The sequence below is a fragment of the Poromitra crassiceps genome (genome assembly GCF_964638095.1).
Source record: "Poromitra crassiceps genome assembly, chromosome: 11".
Taxonomy (NCBI): Eukaryota; Metazoa; Chordata; class Actinopteri; order Beryciformes; family Melamphaidae; genus Poromitra; species Poromitra crassiceps.
In genome coordinates this window covers 36766669-36780404 of record NC_139643.1, presented here as the reverse complement: position 1 = coordinate 36780404, position 13736 = coordinate 36766669, and the positions used below count along the sequence as shown (strand labels likewise).

Here is a 13736-nt window from a genome sequence, read left to right as displayed (position 1 = left end):
GCTACTGGGTGATTCCGAGAGATGGGAGCCGTTTGGGACCTCAGGAGGGGGGTGAGGGGGGGGGGGGGGGTGTCAAAGGCTTTGAGTTTTAGACTTATTAATGTCTATTTCATACGTTAATGGAAATATATTAATATTATGGAAATTGATATACCAGAACTGTAGTCATTGCACCACAGTTGAAAGAGTTGAAATTTGGCTTTAAGGCGTTAATAATAAGAGCACATGATATTGACCAGATAACTAGGCCTATATACAAATATAAATGTATACTATAGACTAACTGTTCATATTTCATAAACAATGATCAACATAACAGAAACAACCAAAATACACGCAAGGCAATTATACACAACATGAGACACAATCCTCATGGAGACCTGACATATCCTACTTAAAAAGCTGAGATTGCCTCTGAGAGTTTTTGATTGAGCCTTTTATTCCAGGCCTTAGAAATAAAATTAGCAGTCTTAAATATTTCAGCCTGAAAAACCACTCTAACTTCTGGCCACCCTCTACCATTTGAAGACCATCACTGACATAATGTACAAGCACACTAGGCTATTTTACACACAGTATCGTTGAAGATAAAGTATTTGATATCTTTGTGGCATCAGAAACCGTGCTCAGGAGAATGGTTGACTTGTTTGCCTAAAAGCTGCTGTATGACACCGCAAATCAGGAGGACCATGTTCACAATAAATAAAATAGGGTATGCATGCAATCTGTTAGAAATCAATTTATTTACTCTATTGAAATGAAATTCCCTTGAAAAAAAGGTACAGATCAGAAAGAATGTTTGGGATGAAGAAAATGCAACCATGGGTAGGCCTAGGCTACAAAGCTGATTTAAAGAGTGACCATGACCATATAAATATTATAATTACATGATTTACAAAAGAGGATACTTGGGCCACATAATGAACTTGCTTTCTCACTCATACAGTCACATGTACATGCGAACAGTCAATGATGCGAACACACACACGCACACATCCCTTTTTTCATTACTATCACTGATTTTCTAAAACCACTTCAGATCAGATCTCAAACCCCAGTAGGGCAAAGCAGAGACTGTTCAATAGCATACTCATCACAAAAGGCAATCAACATTCATAGAAGCACTTTCTGGAAAAGATCATGTGGCCTCATTTCATCTCATTACAAAGGTAGAACAAATTCAATCCGCATTAGTTAATGGCAGGGAAAAAAAATCCTCATTATAATCATTAGCACAGACCAAATACAGTATGCTTTGAAAGTGGGTCACCAAGGAGTGCTGAACCAGTTTCAATATATTATTGTATATTTGAATAAAAAGTAAACATTTCATACAAATGCCTAATATAACAACATTCACAGTTTCTAAGGTGAGTGACTGATAATCAATCAATTCCAGATGTACAAATCTATCTATGTACAAATGTATCCAGATCTATAAAGCATTGCCCCATACAACAGTATGCAATATAAAAACATGCATCCCAAGGTCCAAACTTTAAAAAACATAATAGCCAGACAAACTAGTAAGAGGTGGTCACCTTGCGGCTTTGCTCTGCTTCATCATGGAAGACTGCTACTAGAACCAGTGAATGGTAATTATGGTGATACTTTAGTGTCGTATTTTATGGGGGAAATGTGGCATTGTTGACAACTTCAGAATAGATTTACATAATAATAATCATATTTACATGTTTATGATAGTATGACTTACTGTATGTTGTGGTGTGATTGGTCTGTCAAAATAATTTCTTCAATAATATTATACGTTTCCCCTACGGTCCACTTGAAAATCTCAAAAATGTTCGCGGCCCACATCTGACCGTAAAAGCCAAATAACTTTTTATATTACGATAAAAGGAGCTGTCCATCAGCACCATACAGAAATCAGAAACTAAGAGTGAGGGGCTTTCTGCAATAGGCTAATTAACAAATAATTGATTACAAATTGAATAACAGTACCAATCAACAATGGATAAATGAATTCTCATACATGATGATAATTGGATTTGTGGGCTCCGGCCAGCAGGTTGGGAAGGTTGTGCCACTCATGGTGTTGAGTCTTGATAACACAAAGTGGGCTTTAAAAGTCCCATTTAGTTTTCCTGAGATAGTGTTGGGAATAAACCTCCTCTTCCTGTGTCCTTTCCCTCTAACTTCCTTATCTGGGAGGGGGGAAAAACAAGGTGAAGTCATAAGTAATTTCAGTGTGGAATGATGCATGCTCTCATATATATATATATATATATATTCACCACCACCAGAGCCCAATTTTAACTAAAGATACTGATGACATCACAGGTGACATCACAACAATTGCTCATTACTGATGACACATCACTGATGACATCACAATTCACTGATGACATCATCACTGATATCACAATCATGACACACACCACCGTTACAGACACCACTTAGCCAATTTTAACTAAGAGAATATACCTCCCGCCGCCACGCTCTACAGTCCTCCGTAAAGGTGGACCTTAACAAATGAGATGGTCTCGCAGTAGTCCTTGTGGCCCTTCTCGTAGATTATGTAGATGTACTTCTTGTCCTCCGCCGAGCCGCTATCCAGTGATGTTATGCAGGAGTAGCCGCTCGCCCCTGCCCATATCTGGACAGCGTTGGCCTCCCAAGTCGTGCCATTGGTCAAAGACCAGCGTAAGGTGAGGTTCTCTCCTGAGGGAGACACAGGTAGAGACAGTGACATTAATGCAAGATATCAGAGCTCACTCATTCATAAACACACACACACACACACACACACACGCACGCAAAGTATTACTTTACACCAGTCAATACCACTCAGAAAAAAGAGATTCTGCTGACCCCCAACTTAAAGCAGCTATGGTGCACTTTCACTTGGGTTAGGGTTAATGTTTATGGTAGTGGCGCCTGTGGACAAAAGCGGTACTTTTTGCCTGGAATGAAAACTGCATTTCCTGAACGCGAGGCTCCTCCCGCTGTCTGCACCTTGCAGGCAGGCCAGGCAAGGCTTCTCCGAGGCAGCGAGCCTACCCCACTGTTTTATTTACTGCATAAGGTTGATGTTACTGCTTCAAACAAAAATGACAACCAGTTTCACACGGACGTAACACGTGGTGGGCTGGACACTATGCGATACCCTCACAAGAGGCATTTGGAATAGTCTCACGTGGTCAGTACCTCCGTAGCAGAGTGTCTGGCTGGCTATTGTGAGACTACATTTGGAATAACAATATAGAAATCGCCTATCTCCTTGCCGATGGTCTCATTTGCAACCTGGTTATTAGTTTGGTAATTACATGGTATTACCTAATTATTATTAGGTCAATCATTATTATCACTATTACCCCCATATTACCATGTTGTTACTGATCATCATTAAAGCTCATGAAAAGTCTAAACCTGGGCTGAACTCACAGGCTGTTTTCAAAAATCCCTTATGTACATCTCAGAGACTGACTAACACGTGTATTGCAGTTTTCTAAAAAATAATGTAATCACACCGCTAATTATCGTGTTTAATGGGAACTATTTCCACTTTTTCCATTACTGCGCACTGTTGTTTTCTGGCAGAATAAAAGTAGATTTGATACAATTGTAATTGCAGTGATGATCGTGGCCTTATAAAGTCAAGTTAGGAAATGTTACTTTAATCAAGGCAGCAGTATGTCTCTGCGAGCTGTTTGTAACTGTATTTTTTAAAACAACAGGAGCTCATGACTTCTGAGAGGTGAAGCCAACCTGCAGCAAGAACAGCCACTAGTGGAGGTAGGCTTTAGAAACAGTCCTTACTGTGCTCAGTACTGGCTGGGTTGGTGAAGTACAGCACTCCTTCTTTCTGCAGAGCCCCAGCTGCCACCACAGGGTCCACCAGTGTGTAGTCGAATGACAACGTATCTATGGGCAGGGTCTCTCCACCGTCGAAGCTGCGCACCACTATGCGGCACCGGCAGTGGTAGTTGTTCTGGTTGCGCACATTGATGACGATGCTGCCGTCCCTCATCTCAACCGGCTGCAGGGAGACGGAGAGATGAAGTGAGAGGCCGAGTGAGAAACAACTCTCCTGTTTTGTCCCGTGGCCGTGAAGCAATCCACCATATTTCCCGGAAAATCAGAGCCCGGTGGCACACAATGCAAAATACAGTGTGGAGGAGGATGGCTGCCAACGTTCTCAGTCAATGTTTGTTTACAATGTGGAAATCCATCGGTTGATAAATATTAAAAAACAAAAACAAAAAAACAAAAAAAAACTCTGGGGGCAAGCTTGTTTCAATACCTGAATAACCGGAACTCTTCCTATGTTTACAGTCTGACCAGCAACAGCGCTGCAAAAGAAACATGGAGCTAACAGATGAGCTGTTGGACAGCGTTCTTCTCGCAAATTGCTAAAGTACATCAAACTTCATATTTAAAATCTCTTCACTTCAGCACCTTTGTTTGAGGTAAGAGCGAGATGTTTTGGCGTGTCTGCCTACCGGCTTCGCCAGCGCTCGCAATGTTGGTGTTTCCATGGGACCTTATTTACTTGCCCACACTGGTTTACGTGCCTTGGTAATCTGCCTTGAGAGATTAGTTTGTTTATGGTAACAATACTAATGTCTCAAAACTAACATGGTAATTATCTATGAATGTTAAAATACCACACGTAGCAGCTTTAAGTGATCCAGGCCTTTTCAGGAAAAGATGTGAACAACATTGTCTGATTCACAATACATTTTTATGAACAGCAACAAGTGTACCTGGCACTCGTCAGGGGTGAAGTCCATCGGTTTCTTCTGCTGTTTGTAAGGAATGCTCTTCAGCTCAGCCCCGTTGTGCCAGTTTTTGCCGTGGTCGTCACTTAGGATGCAGAAAACTCCGTCCCCTATTGGATATAGCCCATGCCCACACACCACCAACCGCCCCTTATGTGGCATGTAGCGCTTCTGTAGTGCAAAGATATGAAGGGACATGGTCTCATCACATAATACACAAAACTGCACAAAGAAAGGGCAAATTGCATTCTAAAAACAGTGAAACTGTGATCTGTGTGCGTGAACTAAGATCTCAAATCAAAAGTCAGCAGTCACTTCACTTTGTAAAAATCAAACTGTAAATCTAAAATTGGTTTGCTGTATACAGAAATTTACTATAGAGCAATTACATGATTCTTAAAATGGCCAACAAACACCACAAGGAAAGCATTTCTTTGTGTGTTACAAGACAGTATGGGAACGTAAATGCAAAGAGTAAAACAGGGGTTCTCAACCTTTTGTAACGTAAGGTCCACTTCTGATTGTAAAAAAGAACAAAAAAAAAGTTCTGAGGACCACCTTCCCAAATAATTGAGAGAACAAAACATAACATGAGAAAAAACAGAGAAAAAATAAACTGGGCTGTATGTGTGTTATGCCACTGTTGTCTGCATGGTGATATTCAAACATAACTGGTCATTGAAATTATGCATTTTAATTTGATGTTTTTTATTTATGTTTAGGTATACCAGTGTGCAAAGAACAAAAAAAGGCGAGAATAACATTTTCACTGCATGCAGAACACTGTGACTTTAGGACCCTGGAGCTCTTAAACCCTATGTAGCTGACATTATGTCAGACAAGTCTGTAAAGCTAAGACTCTTGCGGTTCTAATGAGCCCAATTTCATTCAGATACATGTATCTTGATGTGAGAGTTCAAGGCACCCGTTTGAAAGTAGTCATGCCCATTTACTTTTTCAAAAACTTAGCCCCCTTTGGAGCCATTTTGCACCCACTTCCCAGCAAGCTAGCATATTAACCTCCTTGGTAGCTATGCGTTTGTCTGGATTTCTAGTTATCAGCAGACCTCGTTAAACACGGACTTGCCGAGTTGCCGGCCCATTAATTTTAGTGGGTTGGGGTTCTGCTGCCCAACACAACAAGAGTGTGCACGCATTCACACACTGATTTCACTCACTGAAATCTTTTTTATACATTTTATATATAGTTTATAAAGCTTTATAATACATTAAAGCATTGGTATGGGCTATTAAAAATATCAAGCCAAAATATTTGTGTTATTTTGACACTGACAGTCTAATGCTGTGGCCCACCTGGATGCCGAAGCCCGGGCCGGGGACAAGGCTCTTGACCCCCAGCTGGATGGAGAGGTTCCTGGGTGGTGTCCAGCTCAGGCCGTCATCCTTGGTCTGCATCATCATGGTGCTGGGCGGGCTGCACTTGTACTGGTGGTAGCACATGGAGAAGAACAGCATCACCGAGCCAACCTCCTCGTCCACCAACACCGCGCCCAGGTTACTGCCGTCCACCCTCACGCCGTCATTTTCGATGAAGGCAATGGGTGACCAGGTGACTCCTGGGAGGATGGTTAGTTGTTTTTGACTGGTTGATTGATTCGTTCATTGATTGGAAGCCTTGTATCTCCAAATTTGGCCATTTTCTTTTTATTTCAGAAATGGATTTAGTGGGCACCCAAAAATAACCTGTGAAAGTTCCAGGTAGTTTGGACCAGCGAAAGATGTTATATTACTGGTTATTAATGTTGTTATTACTATTACACTATGTTAAAATGTGAATGTTTTTTCCTTCCTTGTGAAAATTTGCTTTTTTTTTTGGAGATACCAGGTTTCGGCCCACACCCAGCCTCAAGTCAAGTCAAGTCAAGTCACTTTATTTGCCATTTACAGTAGGGACTGCATTGGAATTGGGGTGCTAGGAGCTTAAAAACATACATAACAAATCACAGGACAGCATATGAAAACATTTAGATACTGTGTAAAAAGAATAAAAGGAATAAAAGGGTTAAAATTTTAAAAAGATAAAAGGAGACAAGTGCATATTGGATAGAACCGAGTTCTCCAGCTCAAGTTTTAAAGTGCAAGATAATTAAAGATAATTAAAGTGCACATGAATTAAGATAAAGTGCCTATGCATAGAGGCAGCATTGCATGTACAGTCAGGTATAATCTTATACAAAGGAAAAGCAACAAAAAGTAAGGCATGATCTACAGCTTGGCGGGTGTAGGATCTAGCGTTTGGAATTAAGGTCATTCAGACTGCGTACCGCACTTGGAAAAAAGCTCTTTGCAAAACGAGTGGTAGAGCTCGAGAGATATAGATCGGTAACGTCTGCCGAGGGGAAGTAGGTTAAAGAGATTAGCGGCTGGGTGACCTGCGGGGTCTCTAACAATGCTAGAAGCACGGGCCAGAAGTCTAGAGCTGTAGAGCTCTTCTAATGCAGGCAGGTCGGCCTCGGTTGCCCTGCGAGCACGGCGCACAACTCTGTTTAGAGATGTTTTCTCCTTGACAGTGAGATTACCAAACCATATGGTGAAAGAGCTGGTGAGGATACTCTCCATGATACATCGATAAAAATTAAGGAGGACCTGACTGTTGTGGGTAAAATGCTTTAGTCTTCTTAAGAAGAAGAGCCGTTGCTGAGCCTTTTTGATGACTGTTTTAGTATTGGAGTGCCAAGTGAGGTCATCAGAGATGGTGACACCAAGAAATTTAAAATCCCTAACCATCTCGACTTCAGAACCGTTGATTAGAATGGGATGGTGGGGTCCCTTAGTGCGGCGGAAATCGATGACGAGCTCCTTTGTTTTAGAAGCGTTAAGTATGAGGTTGTTAGCCTCGCTCCACCTGACTAGATTTTCAAACTCCAGTCTGTAGTTGGACTCATCGTTTGAGCTTATGAGCCCAATGACGGTGGTGTCGTCCGCGTACTTTACAATCAGATTGTTAAGGAAGTGGGCAATACAGTCGTGAGTAAAAAGAGTGAATAAAAAGGCACTAAGAATGCAGCCTTGAGGCGAGCCGGTACTGAGGACAAGAGTCTCAGACAGATTATTACCGATCCTCACTCTTTGGGGTCTCTGAATTAGAAAGCTAAAAATCCATTCACAAACAGCATCGCACAGACCAAGATTTTGCAGTTTGTGGATGAGGAGTGAGGGAATGATTGTGTTAAAAGCAGAACTATAGTCAATAAAAAGCATTCTGACATAAGATTTACTTTTGTCTAGGTGCTCGTAGACGGAGTTCAAGGCTAAAGAGATGGCGTCCTCCACAGATCTGCTTTTTCTATAGGCAAACTGCCAGGGGTCAAGAGAAGGAGGGATCTGACGCTTAATGTAGTCCAGCACTAGACGCTCTAGGCATTTCATGAGCACTGAGGTGAGGGCAATAGGCCTGTAATCATTGTGACATGTAACAGGTGTTTTCTTAGGTACCGGGACTACGATAGATTCTTTAAAACTCCTAGGGACAATACGACGTTGCAGTGACAAGGCTGGGTGAACCCAGTTTGATGCCAAATTGTCCTCACTATCTCTTTTCCTCAACCAGGAAACTATCCTCAACGTAAGTAATCATGGACTATCATATCATATCGTGTTAATTTTTAATCCATGTTTTGTGTGTATACTTTTTGTCTTTTTCTTGTGACTCTCATGTGACTGTCCAGCTGGCCTACCTTTGTCTGTGGATCGTCTCACTGTGATGAACTTTGGTCCTATGTCTCCCGAGGACTCCCTCCTGGCCTCGGCGAAGGCCAGCAGGCTTCCCTTGGGGGTGAAGGTGAGCAGGGGGATCCTATAGGTGTTCACCTCACCCTGACCTTGCACCCACAGCAGCTGCTCATCATACACCAGAGGGTTAATCTGAGGGAGAGACAGAAAATGAGGAGGGGGATCTTGTATCTTAAAGAGCATGGTGCAGGTTGGAGACCACATTGCATTAATATGTGTAAGGGGTATATAGCAATGGGATTTGGGGGATTTCCACCCCCCCAATCACACATAGCTGCGTTTAGACAAATTTTTGTAACCTAACCAGCAGGGGACACTGGTCCATTTCATGGACCTACCACTTGTGATGTCACAGGGATGCAAACTAGTCACCTTTAGGTGACAGTCACATTTTTCAGCCCAAAATATGAGGATTTCTGAGTGGTTTTATGTCTGCCCTGGTATCTGTCACCCTTTTTCACTCTCCATGACTTTGCATCCCTGTGTCAGCCCCAGCAGAACATTCTCCTCTTGTGATGTCACTCCTGTTGTTATGTCACACACCCATTTATAAAATGCCACCTTTTCCTCAATATTTATACCCTGGGGGCCTGGGGGAATCTTTGTCTTTTTGGAGTATTTTCACTGTAATCATGAGCCCAAAATTCAGATTTTTTTTTAACCTGCACCATGCTTTATCCACACTGTTCCATTAGCTAAAACAGTGATTCTCAACTTTTTTCATGTGGACGCCTAATTTAGTCCACATTAGAGCCACAGACCCCAATTTGATTACATGGTGCCTCTGGGACCTAAATCTGAGAATACATTAATTGTCAGAGAAGATTTTGTGGAGAATTCCATTACTATAGTGACAATCTATGTGTGTTAGCAGGCACTCTTCTACACTCTAATTGTGTTCACTTCTTGTAAATGAAATAATGGCGAGGTTTCATAATTCATCGATTTGTTGGGGACCCCCTGGAAGCCCCTCAAGGACCCCTGGTGGTCCCTGGCCCTGAAAGAAATAAGAATAAAACGGCACTTTAGGTCAGTGGCACTGGCGCTGGTTGAGAACCAGTCTGATCTAAACTACTGTTTTATTATTTCTTTTTTATTTATATTTTACTTGGCTCTTGCATGCAAATCGAACTGCCAACCGGAAATGCAAGTAGACAAGATAAATAACTGCATGAGAAACATGATGATGATATCTCTACACAGGAAGAGAAAGCCTGTCTGTCGCCAAACCAACAACAACAACTCTGTGGTATCAGAAGCTAAACTTGAAAGCAGCACTTGCGGTCTGCTGTCAAGTGACAAGAAGACTGACTATACCGGTCTCAAGGCAGTGCAGACACAGGGAAGCAGCGCCGTAGCACACACAAGTAATGTCAGCGCAGCATGGCGGCCTCTTGTTCCCATATTCACATCCAGATCCACCTCCTGCCAACGTCGACTTTAATCCGTCAAATGAAGCGATGGTTTCAAAAGAAAGACAGAGATAACGTTGAAAATACTCCCTCCGATCGCCTCCGACGTCTCTGTTGCTGAGCTGCGCTTCCGCAGGCAGTGCCACTACAACTTTTAGATCTCCGATCATATGACCAAGGTCAGGTGGGCGGTCACATGACTCTCTCGTCACAAGTCGGAATCAGAAAAGATAAATATTGAAAATATAAGACAGCATTGATTAGACATATTCATATTGAGATACAATTATAATATTTAACATGGTTGCCATTGCACATACTTTATGTTTTTGCCGCTGTAATGTAGTATATTTCCCCCTGCTGGGGGGAACAGCTCGACTTGCTATGCCATGGAGGGAGGTATTTATAGAACTGGGCAAATTGGGAGTTAAAAGCGTTTCCCTTAAAACACTGCTCGGTGTGCTAGGGGAAGTACTAGGGGGAAGCATCGACTTGGGGGGAAGTAGTTTACTTCACAGAAGTTAGGTCACAAGGGTACATGTGCAATTATCTATTTACACCAGTGTGAGGCAGCAATGCACCCGTGCCTAGTCTACCGGAAACTAAAAGAAGAAGAAAATAGCTCGTCATCAAAGAGCGTGGAAGTTCTTTGTCGTCATTGGTGGCTAAACAGGAAGTGTTTAAACTGTCCAATGAACTTCACCATCCCAGCGAATTGAGCCAATCAGAATGATTACAAAAGCTTTACAGTAGGCAGGCATCTATTTTAAATCTTTGGCGGAGCACCACTGCACAGACAGATAACAAATTTGACAGTCGTTGTCGACTAGTATACACCTCTCGGTCTTGGGTAAGTGAACATTAGGTGCTATCAGCTGTTTCACGTCACGTTAGGCAGCTCTGTTGGATGTTTTGTCGAAATTATGCTAAGCTAAAGTGAACATTAGGTGCTATCAGTTGTTTCACGTCACGTTAGGCAGTTCTGTTGGATGTTTTGTCGAAATTATGCTAAGCTAACAAGTTAGCCGATAAATGCTTGTTGTCAGCAATGTTGATGGAACAGTACCGTTACGATAAGCCGTTATTTGCTTTCATTTCGTTGATGCATTTAGTCCCTAACAAACGTTTTATTTGTTTAACGTGATGTGAATCGGCTAACGTAGCCTCAGAATTCAACTAAGCTATTCCCTTGTTGACCAAACAGGCTGCGTCGAGGCTAGTGAATTGGCTAACAACCTCACGCAGGTTAGCTAGCTAGATAGCATTAACGTTAGCTAAGTTAGCGAAGAACCTGTTTTGCTTGGTTCACGTTCACTCCTGTCTGCTGTCCTTCCAGCTACGTTAATCCACTACATCCCCACGTCTATCGTTGCAGTTCAATCCAGAAAACGAATCATGGCGGATGAAAGCGAGTGGATGAAGTTACCAGTCGATCAGAAATGTGAACATAAGGTAAACAACGTTACAAGCCCTGCAGACACGTACCTCTCTTTCTATCTATCGTTAATTAAAGTTGTATTCTCCTGAAATCACAAAGTTCGGCATACTGTGTTTTGGTTGTTGGACATTTTATTCAGGTAATCTGTCTCACTGCAGTGGTGCAGCCATGTTGATATGCCTACCACATCGGGGCTAATAAACTCCTGGCACTAGGCAATTCCTCATTCGGGCCTGGCGTGTGAAACAGGCAGAGGAGTCCACCCTCATTATTAGAGAGGGGTAGTGGAACATGCCAAGTCAAGTGTAGTTGAGTAAAGTAAAATGCATAATCATTTTGAGTATCTTAGAAGGTTGATCAGGGCATTACAATATATTAGATTGGTTATTCAGGTATGCCAATGTACCAAATTATTGTGTAGAATGCAATCCTTGATCTGTTGGTTCCTTTAGTGAGACCGATTGTGTTTGTGAGGGGGTTCACTCGGCCTTAATCCAGGAATTGAAACAGGGCTGCTGGCCTGAAAGCTAGGTCCCAATGTGCATGAGTGTACCCTAGGCTTATGTTCCAGTGAATACAGTGCTGCTGTGCTTTGTATTCTGTTGCAATTTAATAATTAAGTAAAAAAGCCTGGTTTTGTCACATTAAATCTGTTGTGGTGAACCGTGAACCTGAAGCCTGCCTCAGCCGTCTACCTTCTTCATCTCCTGCTCGCCATCTTATTCATATTCTGTTCTTTCACCACACTGCCATCTTGGTAGGTAAACAGTTGGTTTTATTAATATAATCAATCAATGACAGCCTCAGCCACTGAGCTTAAAGCAACAATCCGAGCCCTCACTATTCCAACTTCAACATAATTTTCGTGTACATGTGTATGACGTCATGGGGTGACACTGACTTGGCTTCAATCAGCGAACATTCAAATTTGATTGTAAAGAAGCATGCTTTCATCATGTGTCAACATGGATGGACATCACACCAGAAACACATTCAGCTAGCTTTCAGTCACATAAAACAGGACTGCAGTGACATGTCATGGCCTTTGTCCCAGGTGTGGAAGGCCAGGGCAGTGGGCTATGAGGAGGCTCTGAAGCTCTTCCAGAGGATCTCCGATGAAAAGAGCCCAGAATGGATGAAGTTCCTGGGGCTCATCAAGAAGTTTGTGGCAGAGTCCAATGCAATCGTCCAGCTGAAGGGCCTCGAAGCTGCACTGACTTTTGTAGAGAATGCACATGTAGCCAGCAGGTAAAACACACACACACACACACACACACACACACACACACACACACACACACACACACACACACACACACACACACACACACACACACACACACAACTGATCTGTAATTGTTGATCTTATGTCCTCTTGCCATAATAATTTTGTTTGCATAGCACATTCAATACGAAACGCAACACAATTTGCTTAAAAAAGCCTTAAATAAGGCTTAAATACTAGCCTATTAAACTAATTGCCAACTATTTTATTAATCCATTTGAGTAATTTCTTAAGGAAAGTAAAATGATCTCATTCCAGCTTAAATGTGAATATTTTCTGGTTTCTTTAATACTCTTCTATGACAGTCAACTGAATATTTGAGGATGTCATCTTGGGCTTTGGCAAATGATGAGACATTTTTCGCCATTTTCTGACATTTTATATGTCAAACAACTAAATAATAAGAGCAATACATGTATAATAAAATAAAGAACATGCATTTCAATCATGCATAAAAACATGCATAGCATACACATACAGTAGAGTAAATGGGAAATTTTAAGTTCTTATCCATCCAAGTAAAACAGCAGTAGACTTTTACTCAAAGCCCAAAATTATGTCAAACGGCTAGTTAAAAGCACCAGTGAAAAATACATATTTTAAGTCTACCTCTAATGGAATGAAGTGTCTAGACACCTGTGTCCAATGTCACTTATCAAGGAACTAAGATACCTGTTCTCCTGACCTTTCTGCAGGACGGTGGGAGAGGTGGTGTGGTGAATAAAGTTTAATACCTGTTCTCCTGCCCTTTCTGCAGGACGGTGGGAGAGGTGGTGAGCAGTGTGGTGAATAAAGTCTTTAACCAGCCCAAGGCCCGGGCTAAGGAGCTTGGCTCTGACATCTGCCTCATGTACATAGAGATTGAGAAGGCAGATGCTGTGCAGGAAGAGCTCATCAAGGGCCTCGACAACAAGAACCCCAAGATCGTCTTGGCCTGCGTGGAAACCATACGCAGGGCGCTCTGGTGAGACCGAGCTGGGCCTTGATCTGAGCTCTTCATGTTGTATTCTCGACATCTTCTAGCATCATAAAAATCTGATTTCTGCGTGACTGATGTCTGTTAGGGCTGTGAATCTTCACTGGCCTCACGATTCGATTCGATTACG

General features: G+C 42.2%; 2 protein-coding genes across 3 annotated transcripts in view; one reads left to right on the top strand and one right to left on the bottom strand.

Annotated features, from left to right (window-relative positions):
- Nucleotides 1-702: 702 nt before the first annotated feature.
- neu1 (neuraminidase 1) lies at nucleotides 703-10043 on the bottom strand. Its single transcript, XM_083646439.1, has 7 exons — nucleotides 9813-10043; nucleotides 8441-8627; nucleotides 6057-6319; nucleotides 4728-4913; nucleotides 3781-4000; nucleotides 2446-2682; nucleotides 703-2165 (listed from the first exon to the last, which is right to left on the bottom strand). The coding sequence occupies exons 1-6, from the start codon at nucleotides 9897-9899 to the stop codon at nucleotides 2462-2464; spliced, it is 1164 nt and encodes a 387-aa protein (XP_083502565.1). The 5' UTR covers nucleotides 9900-10043; the 3' UTR covers nucleotides 703-2165; nucleotides 2446-2461.
- A 668-nt stretch (nucleotides 10044-10711) lies between these two features.
- LOC310785383 (cytoskeleton-associated protein 5-like) overlaps nucleotides 10712-13736 on the top strand; it is a 37442-nt gene continuing 34417 nt past the window's right edge. For both annotated transcript variants that reach the window (XM_083646435.1, XM_083646434.1), the window contains exons 1-4: nucleotides 10712-10757; nucleotides 11283-11359; nucleotides 12400-12593; nucleotides 13388-13594. In XM_083646435.1, coding sequence (XP_083502561.1) covers nucleotides 11303-11359; nucleotides 12400-12593; nucleotides 13388-13594 — 458 coding nt within the window. In that variant the 5' untranslated portion in view covers nucleotides 10712-10757; nucleotides 11283-11302. The remainder of the gene's footprint in view (nucleotides 10758-11282; nucleotides 11360-12399; nucleotides 12594-13387; nucleotides 13595-13736) is intronic.

What these genes read in the sequence shown, in the direction of transcription:
- neu1 (XM_083646439.1), bottom strand. Translation starts at nt 9,899, where the DNA reads ATGGGAACAAGAGGCCGCCATGCTGCGCTGACATTACTTGTGTGTGCT. An exon ending in GCCCGGGCTTCGGCATCCAG is followed by an intron (nt 4,914 to 6,056) that starts GTGGGCCACAGC and finishes TTTGCACTACAG; the next exon opens with AAGCGCTACATGCCACATAA. An exon ending in CCCAGCCAGTACTGAGCACA is followed by an intron (nt 2,683 to 3,780) that starts GTAAGGACTGTT and finishes TGTCTCCCTCAG; the next exon opens with GAGAGAACCTCACCTTACGC.